This window comes from Marmota monax, unplaced genomic scaffold (genome assembly GCF_021218885.2).
Source record: "Marmota monax isolate L192 unplaced genomic scaffold, Marmota_monax_Labrador192_F-V1.1 WCK01_AAM20220418_F8-fsc00338, whole genome shotgun sequence".
Classification (NCBI taxonomy): Eukaryota; Metazoa; Chordata; class Mammalia; order Rodentia; family Sciuridae; genus Marmota; species Marmota monax.
The window spans coordinates 613,299-634,056 of NW_026693035.1; the positions used below are offsets into that span (position 1 = coordinate 613,299).

At 39.3% G+C, this 20,758-nt stretch overlaps 1 protein-coding gene across 2 annotated transcripts; it reads left to right on the forward strand.

The window, feature by feature from the left end:
* The first annotated feature begins 2,957 nt into the window (after window positions 1-2,957).
* On the forward strand, window positions 2,958-20,718 carry Kdelr2 (KDEL endoplasmic reticulum protein retention receptor 2). Of its 2 annotated transcripts, none has more exons than XM_058582472.1 (5): window positions 2,958-3,177; window positions 10,927-11,027; window positions 14,853-15,011; window positions 16,812-17,064; window positions 17,704-17,999. In XM_058582472.1, the coding sequence occupies exons 1-5, from the start codon at window positions 3,087-3,089 to the stop codon at window positions 17,742-17,744; spliced, it is 645 nt and encodes a 214-aa protein (XP_058438455.1). In that variant the 5' UTR covers window positions 2,958-3,086; the 3' UTR covers window positions 17,745-17,999. The 2 variants fall into 2 exon arrangements, with proteins under 2 accessions (XP_058438455.1, XP_046309731.1); XM_046453775.2 differs by lacking the exon at window positions 17,704-17,999 and adding an exon at window positions 18,728-20,718 and having other exon boundaries at window positions 2,960-3,177.
* The last annotated feature ends 40 nt before the right edge of the window (window positions 20,719-20,758 follow it).

A 20,758-nucleotide genomic window follows, 5' to 3' on the forward strand; every position in this document is an offset into this window, starting at 1 on the left:
CTTTGGTACTGGGGATTGAACTGAGTCACATCCCTAGCACCCTTTTTTAATTTTAATATTTTATTTTGAGTCTCACGAAGTCCTTAAGGACTCATTAAGTTGCTGGTGTCTCAAACTTGCAATCCTCATGCTTCAGCCTCCCAGGTTGCTGTGATTACAGGTATATGTCACCATATAAATTTTTTAAATTTTGAGGCAGGGTCTCTCTCACTAAGTTGCTGAGGGGCTTGCTAAATTGCTGAGTCTGACCTTGAAATTGCAATCCTCCTATCTCAGCCTCCTGAGTCACTGGATTACAGGCATGGACCACTGTACCCAGTTTTCTATCCCTCTTTATATAGTCCTTTCTTTCAGGAAATTGGGGTTTTCAGGATTTCCAACTTCAAGAATTTGGAATTTGAGATTTTAATTGTTTAGGATTGTGATTTTCAGGATTTTGATCTTTAGAGGATTTTAGACTTTAGGGATTCTGATTTTTCAGAAATTTAACATTCCAGAATATGTGTTTTGATATTTTGATTAGCACGAGGACACACAATCTATTTTTTTTTAAATACCTAGGATTGAACCCAGGGGTCCTTAACCATTGAGCCACATCCCTGGTCCTTTTTCATATTTTATTTAGAGATAGGATCTCACTGAGCTGCATAGGGCCTTGCTAAATTGCTGAGGCTGGCTTTGAACTCACATCCTCCTGCTTCAGCCTCCTGAGCTGCTGGGAGTGCACCAGCACACCTGGTCTATTTTTCTTTTTATGGTAATTCAGTAAAATAGAATGACTGTGTTTCCTTATATAGAGGAACCAACCATAGTACAATTTATCCTGCATGTTTTTGGATAAAGTTGCAATTTTTTTTGCATCACCCCTGTATTAGTTATTTGTGACTGGATAAATTACTCTAAAATTTACCACCTTAAAACAATACATTTTCACCAGGCACCGCTGTGCATACCCATGATCTCATTGACTGTGAAGGTTGAGGCAGAAAAATTGCAAGTTCAAAGCCACTCCCAGCAATTTAGCCAGACCTTTTCTCAAAAAATAAAAAGAGCTGGGGATGTAACTCAGTGGTAGAGTTCCCCTGGGTTCAATTCCCAGTATAAGAGGTGGGAAGCATTTTCATCATCTCAAAGTTTCTGAAAGCCAGGGATTTGGGAGCAGCTCATCTGGGTGCCTTCAGGAAATCTATGAAGATGAGTAAATAAAAACCTAAAAATGTTAAGATTTCCCTGGTGCCAAAAGAGAAAGAAGTATATAACTCATTTTCAAAGCTAAATAAACCCCTTACCAGTTTTGCACCTTAGGCATGTCTTTCCTGGAGGCCTCTTTGAAATATGAATAATGAGGAAGAGAATGGTGCTCTGTCTCTCTGGTTGTGGGAATTTAGCCTAGATGCTGGCTCCAAGTTACGAAGTCCTCCTGCTTGTCAAAAAGATACAGGGACTGGGGATATTCCTCAATGATAGAACACTTCTAGCATGCCTGTGACCCTGGCTTTGAATCCCAATACTGCAAAAAAAAAAAAAAAAAAAAAAAAACTTTTCAAAAATAAATAAATAAAGTAACATATTTTTTTCCTTTGGGGATAAAGACAATTTATAGTTCAATGGATTGTATCTGCTTGGCTCTACAGAAGACTGAAATTTCTTTTTCTTTGGGAATCTAGTGGATTGTAGCAAACTGCCTGTGATAGCCATCACAATTGTTTTGAGGATTATTCAGTAATAAAATGTTTTCAGTCTTTTCTGCATTTTTTTTTAACCTACTGGGGATTGAACTCAAGGGCACTAAACCATTGAGCCACATCCCTAGGCTTTTTTTTTTTTTTTTTTTAAGACAGGGTCTTGCTAAGTTGCTTAGGGCCTTGCTAAGTTGTTGACGCTGGCTTCAAACTTGCAATCCTTCCGCCTCTGCCTCTCGAGTTGCTGGGATTGTATCTTTTCAGTGACCCCTCATCTAGTTAAAAATGCTCTAATATTTGCATTCAAAGCTGACTTGCCTAAAATCAAGAAAAATGAAATCATAATTAAAATTTTTAATTTCTTCTTAAATAGCAAACAAGAAACACTACAAATTGAGAGACTGCAGAAGAAAAGGCTTTATACTTTAGTTGAACTTTTAAGAGCATTTTTCTTTTACTCTTTTATGAATTCTGTGCTTTCATTTTGAACCAGTCCTGTAAATTATGTAGCAGAGCCTGTCTGCCAGCTAGGTTCTGTTTGTAATTTCTTGGATCTCTTTTCTCATCCTAGAGAATGTTCACTTTTCTACCTAATTTTGCATTCCCTTTCTTCTACTCTCTTCCCCCAGTTCTGGGACTAGAACCCAGGTTGAAAAGTGCTCTGCGGCTGAGTATTTGAATTCTCTCATTTTTTTTTTTTTTTAAACTGGGGACTGGGGATTGAACCCAGGGGTACTTTACCACTGAGCTACATCCCCAAACCTTTTCATTTTTTGAGACAGGGTCTCATTAAATTACTGAGGCTGGCCTTGAACTTTCGACCCTCCTACCTCAGCCTCCAGAATTGCTGGGATTTCAGGAGAACGCCACCGTGCTCCCCTTGGATTCTCTTTCTTAAAGACATCCCCAGGAATGGTAAAATCTTTGGTCTCCCATATGAGCTGCATCCTCCACGACCTTGAGAGATGCAATACCGAATTATTTCCCTCTTTTTCACAATAAGCTTGTTAGAGCTCTTATAACTAGTGGTAGGGGGAGGGAAAAAAGACAATCCTCCCAAGGGTGTGCCATTTCAAAAATTAAAGGAAATCGCTGGCATCCGAGGGGAGGCCGGAAGCCCAGGAAAAGGAAGTGGGCGAGCACTTGGGGTCCTCAGCCGCCCGCCCCTCGAGCTGCCAGGTCGGGCCTGAGGCTCCGGGGCTTCCCCTTTAAGGGGCGGGGCCAGGGCGGAGCCGGCGGCGGCCGGGGCTCCCAGGCTGCCCTGCGCGCGCGACGGCAGTTCGGCCACGTCCCTGGCCACGTCGCGCCCGCTCTCGCCATCTTCGCCGCTTCCTCTCAGGGGCAGCCGCTGCCGCTTGAGCTGCCGAGCCCCAGGGCTGCCGCGCCGCGCCGACCGCTGCCACCATGAATATCTTCCGGCTGACCGGGGACCTGTCCCACCTGGCGGCCATCGTCATCCTGCTGCTGAAGATCTGGAAGACGCGCTCCTGCGCCGGTGAGCGGCCGGGCAAGGCCCCGAAAAGCTGGGACGCGGGGCCGGGTCACCGGGAGGACCCGCCGGCTTCCGCTGCCCAGCTACCCGTCGGGCCGGCGCTGGGCCGACACACCCCCCTGGCTGGCTCGCCTGGCGCTCGGGCCTGGCGTGAACCTTCGGCCTCTCTGTTTGGTGCCTGGGCCGAGCCGGGGTGTTGCAGCGCCGGGCCCCGCAGCGCGCTGGGTCCTTTCGCGAACTTGAGTGGTTGGGGCGGAGGGGCGCTGGCCGAATTGCTTACGGCCCTTGTTCTGCCTGAAAAGTTTGTAATGGGAGTGGAGGTCCAGCAAATGTGTCTCCCGCCTTGGGCTTTCCTGGGGCGCTTCTTCAGGCAGGGTCCCGAGTGGAAGGCCCGCGAATCAATGGGACTGGCCGGAGGAGGATGGGCAGGACCGCGTCGGCTCCGCCTGACGTGGCAGCCAGGCCACCCGAGGAGGTGGGGCGGCCAGGGAGTTGGTGCGAGAGGTCATTTCGCTCTCCACCCTGCCCGTTTAAAGACTGAGATTCTTATTAAATCTGTAGGGTATTGAGCCAAGCCTGGGCTTAGAATTGTGTAGGCTTCACCCAAGTCCTGGCAGGATAATGCCTGCCAAGGGAGGGGCCGTGGGAGGTGAGTCTTATTAGTGAAATTCTTGGTGCCATTCTTGCTGCTTTGAGAAGCAAGCTAGTTTGTCAAACTCCGAATGCCTCCATCTAATAAGTGGTTCTCCTAAAACCGTGGCGTTGGGTACCGCTGAGGTTTCATGTGGTCTCATGCAGTTCCTGGCTCCACGTCACCAGTGAGTTGGTTCAGCCCCTCCCCAGGAGTGCACATTTTATACAAGCATTGCTGGGAGGTAGTGAACAAACCTTTCTTAGATAATAGCCATGGGGTTTTACACTTAATTAATCCTAAAAGCTTAAGAATTATGAATTTTTTACATAATTTCTTTAAATGCATTATTTTTGATGCTATGGCCTCAAAATGCATTATTTTTGATGTTCGGCCACATGAAATAGCTTTTGATTAACTCATGAACTTAATTTTTTTCAGTTAAAGATGGGTGGCTTAAAGGAAGCAGGTGGCAGAGATTCCCTTTACCTGGTTTATTTATAAAAATCTCCACATTTAAAGTAGCACCATGTTTTTGACTCTGTTTTCTGCAGCCCTCACCTGTCTCCCTGGAACATAGCTGAGATCCAGGAAGTAAGCAAAACCAAAAAAGACCTTTGAGCAATCAGAATGGATGTCACAAAGTCCATGTACTGAAACCATGTCTGACATGGAGGTGATCTCTCAATTTTTACATAGTGCTGAGAGGCTCAATTGCATGATTTCCAATGGTAGCAGATTTATTGCAGTGATTATGATAGCTAACGTTTAAGCACTAGCTATGTACTAAGTAGTCAGCTAAGTGCCTTTATACAGCTTATCCCAGGTGGTTTTTAATCTTATGAGGTAGGTGCCATTATTCCCATTCTGAGAACAGAGGAACTGAGTCTTGGGGAATTGAGCAAAGTAGTGATAGAGCCAGGAATGCAACACAATCAGTAATTCACAATTAAGAGTTTTGAATAAATGTCTGCTTCGGGGTAAACAATTCTAGTTTAAATATTAGATGTCAATAGTGTAAATTCTTTTGTTGTTGTTATTACACTGAGATATCATTTTTAATTTTTAGTTTTCTTCAATGTCTTTGTATGTGTCTCTTCATCTTTCTCATATTTCTCAGAATCCTCTCTTCTGGCAGATAGTTATATGTTGGAGTGTGCTGTCTCCTAAATTTGTATCTAAACTAAGATGTTTGATTGAGTTTAGTACAACTCCAGAAATAGAATTCTTAAAGGAACCTTGAGTAACAAAGAGAAAGTGAAAAGATTTGCTGTGTTGGTCATTTTTTAATATTCACTATTTACATTTGGGAGATTTAGAGCATTAACAGAAATATAAAGTACTTCAGCTAAAATGCTAAGAAAGAAAGAAAAATAGATTAGTTTGTGTGTGGTTCCCAAGTATTCCTCAGGTATTAATAAGCTATTCTTATTTGCAGACTTAGGATGATTTTCATTCTGATATGAGTTTTCTTGGTCTTTTAAAAGTCAAAAATCACTAAGATCATTTAATCTGAATTAAATGCTAAATTTAATTCACTGCTTTGTTTTCCCATTATGAATTATAAAAGTTGTGTAGAGACATTTGGAGGAGTAAGAACTTGATAAGAGTTTCTCAAATAACTGGAATAGGAGACACGTACATCCAGATTGTGTTTCTCACTTTGAAAATACTGGTATTGAGGCTCATTTTAGGATTTCAGCACCTGTTTTGAACATGCCTATAGCTTTAGGAACTTAGGGCTTTTTTCCCCTAGAGGAAGGGGTGAGGCAGATTTATGAGGAAGCTGGAGGTTCGGTTTTTATGGCATTTCTAGTTCCAGAATGGTTGCCTTTAAGGACCTATATTAAACTGGGGACAGTGAGTTAATCTTTGAATCTGCATTCTCTTGTGTCTGCATCTGCCATTGTCACTACAGAGGAATGTCCAAATGAAGCATGTCTCCTATTCCTGAACTACCATTGCAACTTGATCCATAGTATACTCAAGTTGTCACTTTTATGTGTGTGTGTCCTAAACCCTGACCTGAATAATCTCAGAGCAAGCTGTGGTTTTTAGATGAAGGACTTTCTAAGTTTTCTTATATATTATTAATAGTTAACAGTGCTGCATCTACTGAACATAAATGACAGTGGAGTCTTTCTGAGACCCAGCCTTACTCCCCAGTCTCCTTCCTTCTTTCCTAGTAGTTGTTAGAAGGTTGCAAACTTTTCACCCTATCAAATATGACAGGCCAGAATGATGTTTCCACATTTTATATAATTGGATATCAATGGAAAACACCTCATCTTTTATTGGTGTTGAATACTTCAAGAAACGTTTGCATTCTCAGCTCCCTCTTGGAGCTGTCACCTCTGTCCATTTGAGTTCCAGTCTCTTGAGTAATCATTACTCTCAAGCATTTATCGACTACCTACTGTGTGCAAGGCTCTGAGACACAGAGCTGCAGCTGGCAGCAATCAAAGATTTTGCTCTTATGAAAGCTGCAGTGGTACTATACTTCCCTAGTATGTGTGATGCCCTGGGTTATATCCCCAACACCACCCCCCCAAAAAAAAAAAAAAAGGAAGTCAAGTTGCAGTTCAGTTGAGCTAGTAAAACATGTATGAAAAGATGTGGTTGTATGGGCAGTAAATCCTATGGAACTGAAGCAGCAAGAAAGGTCCCAGAGATGCCTCCTTTGACTTTTCCACAAAGGAGTGTACAAGACCTCTGGAGAAAAGAATAAAACTTTGCTGATGGATACAGATGATTTGAATGTATATTCTTATCAGGGTCCTGGATAGGACCCCGCCAGACTGATGAAGAAGCAAGATAACACATTCCTCCAGATTAATTTATTAATTCAGAATGTTAAAGACAACTGAGAAATAATCTGTAGTATATGTAAATGACAGAAGGTTACTATCCATATTAAAGTAGTCCTACAGGTAAAAACAACTTGATAGAAAAATGAACAAAGTTGGCAGTTTACAGAATAGTAGAAGACCAATTAAGCATAAAAGAATGCCCAGTCACTAGAAGTTTGGAGGTTAGGTATTAAAATGACAGCAAATACTGTTTATATGCCTGCTGGGCAGAAAAAGGTTAAGAGAGGTTTAAAAGGTCTAATGTACGAAAGGTATGAAGAAAGGGGCCTTCCCATCTGGTGTTAATGGATATGTAAATTGGCATGTTCTTTCTAGGAGATATTTGACAATATTTACCAAATTTGAAATATTCATGTCTTTTACTCCAACAATTCTAGGGAATCTGAACTACAGAAATTAGTGTGTGAATAATTGGCATTTGGGTACAAAATGTTTGTTGAATATAAATAAGTACAGAATATTGCTACAGATACAAAGATGTTTGTGCAGGATTTATAACAAGAAAAATTATAAACAATAATGGAGTGGTTGCACAAATTGTGGTATAGCCACATTGAGGAATACTATGCAGTCATTTATAAAGAACAAGCCAGAGCTAAACCTGTTAATAGGAAAAGATGAATCTGAGATACTTAGTTCAAAAGGCAAGTTGGAAGGCTCAAAATTGGCCCCACTTTAACAGTAAACATGCAAACACATAGGAAAAAAACTTTAAAAGTTACACTTAAAATGGAGATGGCAGGGTTGTTCAAGAGACTTTTCACTTTTTATTCCATATATTTTATCCCACTTGAAATTTTCAATAAAATAATTTACATGGATTTTTTTTTTAAATAAGAAAAAAAATGATACAACAGTATGTAATGAGCTGTCATTTCTCAAGCATTTGCAGTGGCAGGTATATTATATTATAAAACTTTAACTTCTCTTTTGATTCCCACAGTTAGTATAATTTTTCCCCATTTGACAGATACAGAGGGTATTTGACAGATACAGAGGGTAAGGTCAGGGTGATATATAATGGAGCCTGTACTACAAGTGGCCGAGTTTGAACCTAGAAGCTCTAGATCCAAAGCCTCATTTTTCCTAAGTCACATTCTGTAATAAGAGAAAAAAGCCTTGTTAAGAGGTTGTTCTTAACCACTAAGCCAAGAATTCCAGGGAACATCCAGATCCTTTGAGAGTGGATAGGAGCACAGTTGCAGTGCTGCCCTGAGGACTGTCCTGTGGTCTGACTTGCATTGCTTTGTTGTATCCCTGCTATTACCAGGAGAACAATTCCTGGACTTTTTTTTTTTTTTTTTGGTTGAGGAATCTATTCAACCAATAGAAATGTAAGGAAAGACGCCTTTCACTTGCAGTATAATAACATACAATGAGGTATATAGTTGTAGGCTTTTATAAACTTCACTTGACCCTGTGGGAAAAGACCAGAATGATGTTAAATTTAATGAATTATTTCCATTTGGCAAGTTATTCTCCTGAATGTGTAACTTGGTGCGTTTTGTGTTAGGACGCCAGTTTCTGAAACCTTTACAGTTGAATATTCTATAAGTACATATTACATGATACAGTCTTAGCAAGGAGGTATTGGCTGGGGGTAGAGGTCAATGTTAGAGTGCTTGTCTTGAAGACACGAGGCCCTGGGTTCCATCTCAGTACCACCCCCCCCCAAAAAAAAATAAATAAAAAATAGAAATAAAACAGGGAGGTAGCCATTCTGACTTAGCAGTTATTTCACATGACCAGGTGATTTCTGCCCCATTCCCTTCTGTCTTCACCTGATATATCTGCCTTTCTGGGAATTCAGGACAGTTTTGCAATTTTAAAGCGTAAAGCTGCTACTTGTTAATCAAGATTCAGACTAGGGGGCTGAAGTTGTGGCTCAGTGGTAGAGCGCTTGCCTAGCATACATGAGGCACTGGGTTCGATTCTCAGCACCGCATGTAAATGAATAGAATAAAAGTTCTGTCAGTATCTGAAAGAAAAAACAAAAAAGATTCAGGCTAGGGAGAACTATGTAGAACTATTCATTTCCCAGCATGCTGGTTCTTGCATGGAACAGGACCTGTCTCCTCGGTTCCATGCTCACCCTGGGGTCTTTCCTACCCTCTAGCTGGTAGTAAATTAGGGCAGAACTTATATAGCACATTGTCTGTTTATAGTCATAGAGACACAGTGGGACTTGGAAATTCTTCAGAAGTATTATCCCAAAATACCACTCGAGAATTTCCCATATGACATGGAAATATTTTCTGGACCCTGCTGTGGGTCAGGCCCAGTGCCCAGCACAGGAAATATAAAATGGAATAAGGTACGACCCCAACCTTTAGAGATTTCTGTGTCAGGTGGGAGTTTGAGGGGAGAGGAGAGGCAGGAACCAGGTCATCACAATGTATCTTTATAGCTCTCTAATAGGAGGTAGCCCAGCAGTTGATATGAAGGAGTTCCCATTGTATGCCTGCTGAATGAATGCCAACCATTGAAGAAGGGCATCTCAGAGATGACCTCCCAGGGGAGGTGATAGGTGAGTTGGGTTACAAAGGGGAAGGATCAGAGCTATATGATGGTTCTAAGTTTTTAGTTTGGAATGCTGAAAAGAAGGCTTAAGTCTGCTTGGCTTCCAAAGCTCCGTTAGAATAAACTCTGTACATCAAAATGTACCCATCTCTATCCTGTAAGTTTTAATTTAAAATATTAGAATGAGCCACATAGCAAATGTCTTCAACAGATTCCAAATGTGAGCTGTCTGCTCCCTTTTCTTTCCACATCTTGTATTCTCTTTCCAGTTTTTAGTACCAACTTCATTGTTTATCCTTTGGAACATTGATCTCTGATAGAAAAAAAAAAAGGGTCTTTATTACTGAGGAAAGGCTATAAACAAAGCACCTTATGGCCTGCATCGCCATTGACCCTCAAAATGGGTTTCTGTTGATCAATTTGGAAAGACAGAGTCATCTTTTTCTAAATTTTGATTGCTTTGTGTATAGGCTGGAACTGCAGTTACTTACATTTAAAAAATAACATTCTTAATCCAGGCTCTTAATTTTAGCAAGCTGCAGATGCTTATAAAATGCATTGAAAAACAATGTAATTTTCATGTTCCAGAGGAGTGTTGCTAATGACTTAAATGCAGTGACATTTGAAATGTGTAATGATATGAAGTTTTGCATTATAGTTGAGGGTGGGTAGATTCTGGTATCTAATCAGCTTTCAGTTTCCTTAAAGAATTTGCCCAGTCTCCATAGTTCACACCATTTGTCACATAAACATTTGGTCAAATGTAGATGTCAGAAAAGCCATGTGAACTATTCTCTCTCAGCTGAGTGTGGATGTACTGCTTTGGAGATGGGTTGGTGGTAGAAATGAAAACAGTTTCAAGTTATGCCAAAGTTAGACACATCTGAAGACTGCCTGTAGTTGTAGGTTCCTACTCTTGTGTTTATCATAGCATCCAGGAATATGTTTAAACAAATATCAGATTGGTTGTGTGATGGATCTTAAATGATGGAGTTTCTGAAAATCAGTACATCCAAGTAAATGCTGTTTTCAGCAAAGTAGTCACCTTGGGAGGTCATGCCATTTTTTCCAGGGGATGCAGGGTTATTGCTCAGATTCTTACCTAAAACAGTGTTCCTCAGTTGAATCCTCATCTCCTTAATCAGAGTAAATTCTAACTCTATACTCAAGAGATTTATCACCATGGATATACACTTTTTAAGTGGAAAGAAAGATCTGAAGGTAAAGACAAGTTACAACACAAACAGCACAATTATTAAAAGAAATTTATTCCTACCTAAGGTGACATATTTGAGAAGTATAATGTTAATGTTCATTTGAAGAATATGTCTAGGTATGTTGGAAATGGTGTAACAAAGTCATTTTCCTAAGTTACCAGTCATAGTAAGACAAAGTTGATGGAGCCTTCCAAAAGGAGTGTGTTCGGCAGGGGTTGGGGGGTTGTGGCTCAGTGGTAGAGCGCTTGCCTAGCATATGTGAGGCACTGAGTTTGAGCCTCAGCACCACATGAAAATAAATAAATAGATAAAAATAAAGATGGGGCTGGGAAGGAGTGTGTTTAAGAGTTGTCAAAGGAAAGAAAATTGAAACTGCTCTTGTTTACTCATCCCCAAAGCTCAGCCTTTGACCCCCAAGTGTTCACTTTCCCTATCTGCACTTCTTGCACAGTGTGATCTCAGGAGTTGTAAAGCTCTCCAGGGCTTTTCTAATGCTTTACTTTTGTTTCTTTAGGTATTTCTGGGAAAAGCCAGCTTCTGTTTGCACTGGTCTTTACAACTCGTTACCTGGATCTTTTTACTTCATTTATTTCATTATATAATACATCTATGAAGGTATGGTATGGCATCTGGTAGGATGTATTTTATCTGTAATATACAGATCTATGGAAGCTGTCAATTTATGTCAGTTTTTTTTTTTTTTTTTTTTCGTTTAGTTTTGGGGTACTAGGGATTGAACTTGGGGAGTTATTCATCCCTAGTTCTTTTATTTTTTATTTTAAGACAGGACTCACTAAGTTGCTGAGGCTGGCCTCAAACTTGTGATCTTCCTGCCTCAGCCTCCTAAGCTGCTGAGATTATAGGCATATGCCACCACACTCTGCTTCCCTGGTTCTTTTTATTTTTTATTTTGAAACAAGGTCAGAGTTGCTTAGACTGGCCTTGAACTTGTGGTCTTCTTGCCTCAGCCTCCTGAATATCTGGGAGCTTGTGTTTTTTTAATTAAAAATCTCCAAGAATACTATCTAAATATGCTGTTGTGTTCTTAAAAACTTTTAGACCACCTTGTGTGTATAACTTGAAATAGTTATCATTAAGCATACATTTCTGTTTCAAAACAATCATTTAAAGTACTTTTACTTAGAGGTTTTAAAATTTAAGTTCCTTAAATATGATAGAGCTTCTAAAGCTCTTGATAACCCTGTAAGAAAGAGGGATTTTCAAGCACTGGGAAATTATAGACTTCCCAGAGAAACATAGCAAGTCAGTACATAATGAGGAATTAAAGCTGGAACTTCTGGTTGTAGAGTCTTGTTTTGCTGCTGCGTATAATCTTGCACTTTTTTTCTTTTTTCCACTTAGTTTTTCCTAAACTTCTGTGTTTGTGCTCTCATTGTTTGTCATGTTTAAATAATGTCTGCACCACAATTTACTTAATAATATGTTTTAAACCTTTTAACTTGTCCTAAGCATTCATATCCATGACACCTTTGGTGTCCTTTTATATTTCTTTTAATTCATGTTAAAGCAAATGAGTAACTATTAAAATACAAAATGCTGCATACCCCTAACATTTATATACACTGTGGTCATAGTTCACACTTGAGGAAGCACTGCCTCAGTTCTTTTCCACAATCATTGAGCTTGTGTTATAAATACCTACAGAGTTAGGCACTGAGTATTTGATTTGAAAAATAAGCAAGTCTTATAGTCTGGTGTGGGAGAAGAGGCAGATCATCCCAGCACTAAATAAATGACTGCAATTTGTGATGGACGCAATGAAGGAAAAGTAGAGAGGTTTTCAGGATGTGTAATAGGTGTCTGATTTCTTTCATTCATTCATTCATTCTACAAAATCCTAGCACCTGGATGCTGGACATTGTTCTAGTTATTTGGTTATAGCTACACCTAAGGAAGTAATATTTAAGTTGAAGCCTGTTGGTGTGGAATTTCAGTAAGTGTCCCCCCAGCACATTGTGTTCAAATGTGTATTTTAAGCACCATTAAAATAAACAAAGCAATATTTGAATTTGTGTTCTTTACTAAAAATCAAATTTGACTTGGTGCCGTGGCCTAATTCTAGCTCTTGGAGGTTGAGGCAGGAGGATTGCAAGTTTGAGGCCAGCCTGAGCAACTTAGCAAGACCCTGAATCAAAATAAAATGTAAAAATGACTTGGGATGTAGCAAAGATAATAAAGACAAAGATGTTCCATCTTATCACTTCTAGTCAAAATAGTGGAGGTTCTAATTGTTGCAATAAAATAATAGAACATACATACAAATTGGAAAAGAAGTAGTAAAACTTTTTATCTGCAAATGATGTGATCACCTGTATAAGAAATCCTACAGAACCTATAAAAAAAACTACTAGAACTAGTTAGTTTAACACAGCGGCAGGATACAGTATCAATCCACCACTACCTCAAAAAAAAGAAGGAAGGGGGAAAAAAAGCAAATTTGAGTCACCTGTAATCATTCCATTCTTTACTAAGCAATGGAAACCTAGTAATCAGGAAACAATCAACTGTCTTAAAAATGGCTAAGTCCCTGCTTGGTGCCTGGGCAAACTGAAACTGCAGGCATTAAAGGTATGTGAGCCAGAATCCTCCACCTCCTCTTTAGGAGTACCACCTTTCAGAGGAATTCTTCTGGTTTGCTTGATTGCAATTCCTAAGCATTGTGTCCTGAAAGCTGGTGGAGTTAGACCCAAGTTGTACATCCTCATGTTTTACTTGAACTTTAAGCACTAGTGAGAGGAGACGAACAGCTGTTGTTTCCCGGTGGCTGCTAAGGCCTGGATGGACCGAACCTCCCTGGCTCCACCTGGCCTGCTGGGGCCCCTGGCTGCCAGGAGCCTCTTCTGCATATGTGCCAGAAGAGGGCACAGTGTAAATGCACATGTATATGTACTTTATTTATGCATGTGTATGATTATGACTGACAATTTGAATAGTGTTGACTGTTTACTTTCAAATATAACTGTATAATATACCAGGGACTCTTTAATGTCTTTGTGGGTTGTTTACATTGTTTTTAGGCATATGAAGGCTTGATGATTGCTCTCATTTTCCTGTTAAGTAGTTTGCCCAAATGTTTTTCTAATTGTTTGTCAAGTCATATTTCCTAAGGAGAAGTAGTACCAAGTAGGGTGGTCCCTATCCCAGTTGTCTCTATGCACTAAATCTGCTGTTGATTCTTGAGCCTAAATTTCTGCAATTTGAAAATTGATGTAATTTCAGCATATCAGACCTTTTTCCTTGGTCAGGTGACTAGATGATATTTCACCTTTTAAAGATGAAAGAACACATAACTTAATTGTAAGTCCTTGAGCAGTTATACTGCCATGTGCACAAAATCATTCCCTTAGAGGCAGCAATGTTTTCCAAATTATCATTAACTTTAGGTTTTGCTTTTGTTATGTTACCAAACCATTTCATAACAATTTTCCAAATGTTCAGTGTTAAAAGTAACATAATTTAAGTAAATCATCATGGCAGAGTTTAACTTGAATTGCATTGCATCTTTTCTTTACAAAAATGCTAGCCAAGGAATAATGTTATGCTAGAAGGAAGTTCATGGGTTTTGAACTGCATTGAACTTTTTTTTTTCTTTAATCTGCTGTAATAGTAAGATGAGATTAAAGTTTATTTCTTTGGCACTTTTATTAAAAAGTGAAACTTACAGTTGACATTTGACCCAACAAACCCACTCCTAGATATAAAACCAAGAGAAACGAAAAGTTATGTTCTCATAAAAGCCTGTAACATGTTGATAGCAGCGTTGTCCACCACCCTTCCACACTGGAAACCATCTAGCTGTCCTCTAACTGGTGAGTGAATAGACAACTTATGATGTGCCCTCACAATGGGCCAGTACTCATCAATAAAATGGATTATTAATGCTATGCTGGACACAGTGGCCATTCCTATAATCCCAGCTACTCTGGAGGCTGAGGCAGGAGAATGGCAGATTCAAAACTAGCTTGAGCAACTTTGTTAGATCTGTCTCAAAATAAATAGCTGGGGGTGTGGCTCAGTGGTAGAACACCTCTGAGTTCAATCCCCAGACAGTGGAGGATGGGAAGCAACTAGTTTGTTGGCTTTCAGATGCATTGTGCTAACTGAAAGAGGCCACATGCAAAAGGCAACATGCTGTCTGACTTCATTTATGTGGCATTCTAGAAAAGGCAAAGTGGGACAGGGATGATTAAAGGTGAAGCCTGGAGAGGCTTGACTTTGTACAAAGACAGGATGATGGAATTTTGGGTTTAATGGATAAAATTTCCTGTTTATATCACTCAGAAGTATACATCTCCCCAAAGTGAATTTTACTGTTTAAATTAAAAACAAAAACAAACAAAGCAACTGGTGATGTAGAAAGCTGAGGAGTTGAAACAATTGCAATGTATTGACAACCTGGTATTTTTCTTTTGGTTTTAGCTTATCTATATTGCCTGCTCTTATGCCACGGTGTACCTGATCTACATGAAATTTAAGGCAACCTATGATGGAAATCATGATACCTTCCGAGTGGAGTTTCTGGTGGTCCCTGTGGGAGGACTCTCATTTCTGGTCAATCACGATTTCTCTCCTTTAGAGGTTAGTTAAGGTCTTATTTAGTAGTCATGTCTGGTTCTCTAAGGAAATAAACCTATATGCAGATAATGTGGAGTTTTGTTTTTGTTTTTCAGGTAAACTTCTGGTGCAACATGAACTATTTGGTGTAAATATATTATAGACAGGAATTAAAGCATGCAAGTATTTGGGTATCTGTTGACAGCTTATCCCCTGACTGTCCTTGAGAAAGAACTCAAAACTGTTTTATTATCTTAACTTCTGTGGTTCCAAACACAGCCCTGCCTGTCCTTGTGTTTGAAGATAATATGGTCTTCTCCCTACTCTGACTAGGTTTTGTTTCCTTTCCACATATGGATGTTGCACACTGATTTTGTGTCTATGCATCTCCTAAGCAGCACTCCTAAACTTCTTACCCTTGGGGACAGTGATTTATGGTGCTCTTTACACTACAGTGGAGTGAATTGTTCCTAAGTGCCTCTTTCCCAGTGAAGAGCTGCTGATTAGCACCTTGGTGTTTACTAAGTTACTGCAGTGCTCTTGGTTGTCTGATAAGTGCTGGGAGTGCCTAGACTACTTATAAGTCTTTCTTTTGTCAACATGAGCAAAGTACCACATCGGACAGAGTTTTCATAATTACACTTCCAATTTCTGAACCCTTTGATTTAACTACTCCTGAAAGCCTGAAGACTAATAAAAATATAAGTCCTTGACTTATGATGGGGTTGTATCCTGATAAACCCCTTGTAAGCTGAAAAAGTATTTAATAACATCTAACTTACCAGAAATCAGCTTAGCAACATATGGTACATTTTAGAATGTTGATTGTGTCCCCTTGGGATGGTGTGGTTTACTGGTGAGGCTGCTGCTGCTGCCCAACATTAAAGCAGAGTGTCATAGTGCATATCAGTAGTCTAGGAAAAGATCAAAATTCACAGTATCCTTCTACTGAGTGTGTATTGCTTTCACACAATCATAAAATAATAAATTATAAGTCGAAAATTTATGTCAGAGGTCACCTGTAAGTGAAAAATATAGGAGTCTGGAAAAGATCAATTGGTAAGGAAAAACAGCAGTGATGAAGTAGAAGGAACACAGTTATCAATATTTTTTTTTTCTTTCATTTTGGGGATGGAACCCACGGGGGCACTTTACCACTCAGCTTCATCTCTAGCCCATTTTACTTTTTTTTTTTCCTCTAATATTTATTTTTTAGGTGTAGATGGACACAACACAATGCCTTTATTTTTATGTGGTGTTGTGGATCAAACTCGGGTCCCACCTGTGCTAGGTGAGTGCTCTACTGCTGAGCCACAATCCCAGCCCTACCATTTTACTTTTTATTTGGGACAGGGTCTCATGGAGTTGCTGAGGCTGACCTTGAACTTGTGATCTTCTTGTTTCAGCCTCCTGAATTGCTGAGATTACAGGTGTGAGCCACTGTGCCCAGTGAACTATTGGTATTATTAACCCTGGCAGAAATCAGGGCTGATTGGAGACTCTAGATTTAGAGTAAAACATGCTTGTCCAGGAGGAACATCTTACATGTAGATTCATAGAATGTTATACAGGGAAAAATAAGGTGTTAGACAAGGTAGTGAAAATTCAGAGGTAAAGGTGTCCAAGTTACCCAGCTTGTCTTGGGCAGTGCCTATGTTGCTTAACTATCTGTGATGTATGTAGTCTCTATGCTGCTATTTGAGGCCGAGATGCCCATACCCAGACTTCTTACTCTTTAAGCTACTCTATAGTAAAGCAAGAGTATTTCCCCTGAACATGTGGTGGGCACAAAATCCTGACTGAAGTTTGCCCTTTCTCTTCCAGATTTTATGGACCTTCTCCATCTACCTTGAATCAGTGGCCATCCTTCCACAGCTCTTTATGATCAGCAAGACTGGGGAGGCTGAGACCATCACTACCCACTACCTGTTCTTCCTGGGCCTCTACCGTGCTTTGTATCTTGTCAATTGGATCTGGCGCTTCTATTTTGAGGGCTTCTTTGACCTTATTGCTGTAGTGGCTGGTGTAGTCCAGACCATTCTATACTGCGACTTCTTCTACTTGTACATCACAAAAGGTATGTTGGGTCTGGCCTTCATGGTTCCTGTAGGCACATCCTTTATTGGGAGCTTGCTTACCATTTCCCTTGTCCAACTCTGCTTATCTGACACTATGACTCTCAGAACAGAACTGGCTTCAGGAAAATTCATTTTCATAGTTGTCAAATAAAATTCAAGATCAGGGCTTTGGGTCTGATATATAGGACCTTTTTTCCATTGGCTACAGTTCCCCCCCCCCCCCCCCCCCGAAATGGCACATTTTCATTATGAAAGATTCAAATCAGAATTAATTTCAAAAGATGGTCATCAAGATCCTACCCCTAAGAGATAATCACTGTTAACCCATTTTGTCCCATTGTCTGAGATAAAAACATATAATACATAATTATATAAGACATAACATAATCATATAGCAAAGATAATATAACAACTGTAATATGTGACATTAATATATAAGTTCCATATTGTTATTCCAGTTTATTTTAATGTGCCTGTGTCAATTTCATTGAAATATTTTCAGAATTGAAAAATTGAGATCTTTGATTAACGTTTCAATAAATCATAATTCCAGATATTTCTTTCTTTTTTTTTTTTTTTTTTAAAGAGAGAGCGAGAGAGAGAATTTTTTTTTTTTTTTTTTAATATTTATTTTTTAGTTTTCGGCAGACACAACATCTTTGTTTGTATGTGGTGCTGAGGATCGAACCCGGGCCACACGCATGCCAGGCGAGCGCGCTACCGCTTGAGCCACATCCCCAGCTCCAGATATTTCTTGAGTGTATACAGACACTTCATTTAAACTATATTTACTATTCTGTGATCTGCTTTTTTCCCAAGTCACATTTTTTCATGCAATAAATAGAAATTATCCATATAGACTTTCATTATGTGTTGTATATACTATAATTTATTTTTTTAATTTGCTGCTATTAAAATTCTGTGCTTAAATCAACCTCCTTATATGTACATTTATAGTTTCATGTTTGCATGAATATAAAATATGTGAACTTTACAAATATCTGATGAAAACTATGGTCCTTGCTCATAAAAAGTATATATTTATACATATGTACACAAATTCATGTGTATTGTTGTGGGGAATTCAGGAGTACCTAAAGCTATAACCACAGATTCCAACCTAAGTATCTTTGCTGTATAGTAACATTCCTCATGGTAGACTTGCTCCATAAAGGAACATATTTATCGTGTGTGTGTGTGTGTGTGTGTGTGTGTGTGTGTGTGTGTGTAGGAGGGTAGTGAGGATTGAACCTATGGGCACTCTACCACTGAGCTACATCCCTAGCCCTTTTTACTTTTTATTTTGAGATAGAGTCTTACTAAGTTGCTGAGGTTCTTGCTAAGATGCCTCAAACTTGGCATCTTCCTGCCTCAGCCTCCCAAAAGCATGTGCCACTACAGCCAACTTTAATATCCAAAATTTCAAGACCCCTTTCATAAGTCATATTTAATATATGTTGATGTGGGGGGGAAATCATAACAAAGAGTAGATGTAAATTTGGTGGTGCTTTTAGTTGAATTTATATTTTTTTAATGTAATTGCTTATATCCTTGTATTTACTGGGTAGAATCTTGTGTATGACAGCCTTCTAAGCATGAGAAAAAGGAAACTGAGGTTGTCAATATCAGTAACATTTTCTCTTCCTCTATTTACAATTCTAGTACTCAAGGGAAAGAAGCTCAGTTTGCCAGCGTAAGTGCCAAAGACCATCAGCAGCCTCTGTCCTTCAGGGTGCGTGGACAGAATTCTTAACCACAGCAAAGGCATGAGATGCTTGATGCGGAAAATCAGAAACTTAACTCTTTTGTTGCAGACAGTCATCAGTGGCTCTGTAAGAAAGCAGAGGAAAAGAACCAGAAGGTTTCTGTTTAATGCATCTTGCCTTATCTTTTTTTATTACTATGTACAAAGATTTTTTTACACAAAGAAACAATGCTGTATTAATAAATTCAGTGTGTAGTTTAATTGGGATAGTTCCAAAAGTGATGATTTTTTGTGAGGAATAAGTGCAAACTTTTTTATTTTTAAAAATTCTTGGAAATTGTTGATTGTGTCTGCAATGAAATCGTACTCCTTGGCAGTTGGTAGATTATCTATTCTAACATCTATCAAACTTGCATTCCACTATATTTATTTTTTGCCAAAAAGATGAGTTATTTTTGTTTGAAATCTGAGACACTATGTTGAATTTTGTTTATCTGTCCAAATTTATTTCTGCCAGCCGTGGAAATCCTTCTGTGGACATCACAACACTACATTTAAGGTTAGTGATGGTGACTTGCAAGTCTTTCAGAACCAAATTTTAAAGTTCTGAATGTAGATGGGGTGTCAACTAAGAGTCACCAAAGGTGCCTGCCCTCCTCCCCTAAGACTGTTAGTCTCAGTTTGGGACTATCCCAAGAGAACCGAAGAATTAATGGGCAGGGGCTCTGGACTGCTTGCCCTCCCGGTGTGTGATGGGAGGGACTGTAATGATTACTTTAGATATGAGACTCTATTCCTCTGAGGAACAGAACACAATTTGTTATCTCTCAGCAGTTCCCAAAAGATTGCCACAACCATGTCCTTGCTCAGATTCAAACGGTTTTTCCTATCACTCTTGGGTGGTAAAGTGATTTACAATTTTTTTAAATTGACAATACCAATTACCATTCCTTATATTCTTTTTTTTTTTTTTAACTGAGCTCTTGCATGACTTATGTTATCCCAAATAAACATTTTATTAAATACAGAATAAATTTGTCTTTTTTATGAATTAGGCTTTTGAACATCCTATATTGGGATGATTTGTTTTTAATTTGGCAGCAAACATTTCACTTAACAATCTTTAATCTTTCTGTATTTTGTGGAGAAACTAGAATTTTTCTTTCTGATTTTGCCATTATATTGACTTTTTATTGATTTATGCAAAAGTATATGACTTTGTTTTTATATGATGCCCCATCAGTATGAAAGTGTTGAATACTAATAGTGCTTACCACAAGGAGGATGTAGTATTTTGCTTCCTGCATTAAAATGTCTTGTGGAGGAAGGGAGCTGGATGAGTTGTATGTTCATTTAGTGTGGATTATAATGTCTTTCTAAATTGGCAGTATAATTGCATAGTTTAACCCTCATTTTATTTTCCCCTCTTGCTTCATATTTTTTGCTTTGTGTAGCAGTCTACCTGTCTTCCCAGCATCCTAATCTTGGTTTAATGGCTGTGTTCTGTTTTCATCCTCCTTGGGATAATTCTGAGAGTAAGGAGGAAAGGTGGGACATTGAGTGGCAGTAGGTCAAGCAGACTGCTTGCTGCTCAGACTTGGGGTGGGGTGGGGTGGGTGGGGCCAATTCCTGTCTTTGCGCATGCAAATCGGATAAGCTGGGATGCACAGAACAAGCACCAAGCACAGGACAAGATCTGGAACCTCAACATGTCAAAGCCTCCTGAGATCCTTATTCCTAAGTAAATATCAAATTGGCTAAGATGTCACCCCATTTTATGGTGAATCAGGATGACATTTTATTAAGGAGGGTGCTTGAGCTGGAGTGCGGGACTGGGCCAAGTCCTCATGTGTTGGAAACAAAGGCCTTTCCTTGTCTGACACGCCTTATGAAGCACTGTTTTCTTTCACTTCTTGAATAAAGGTTATCAGGTAATTAGTATTTTTCATTGAGGTGTTTTGTGTGTGTATGTATGTATTTTCTTTGTT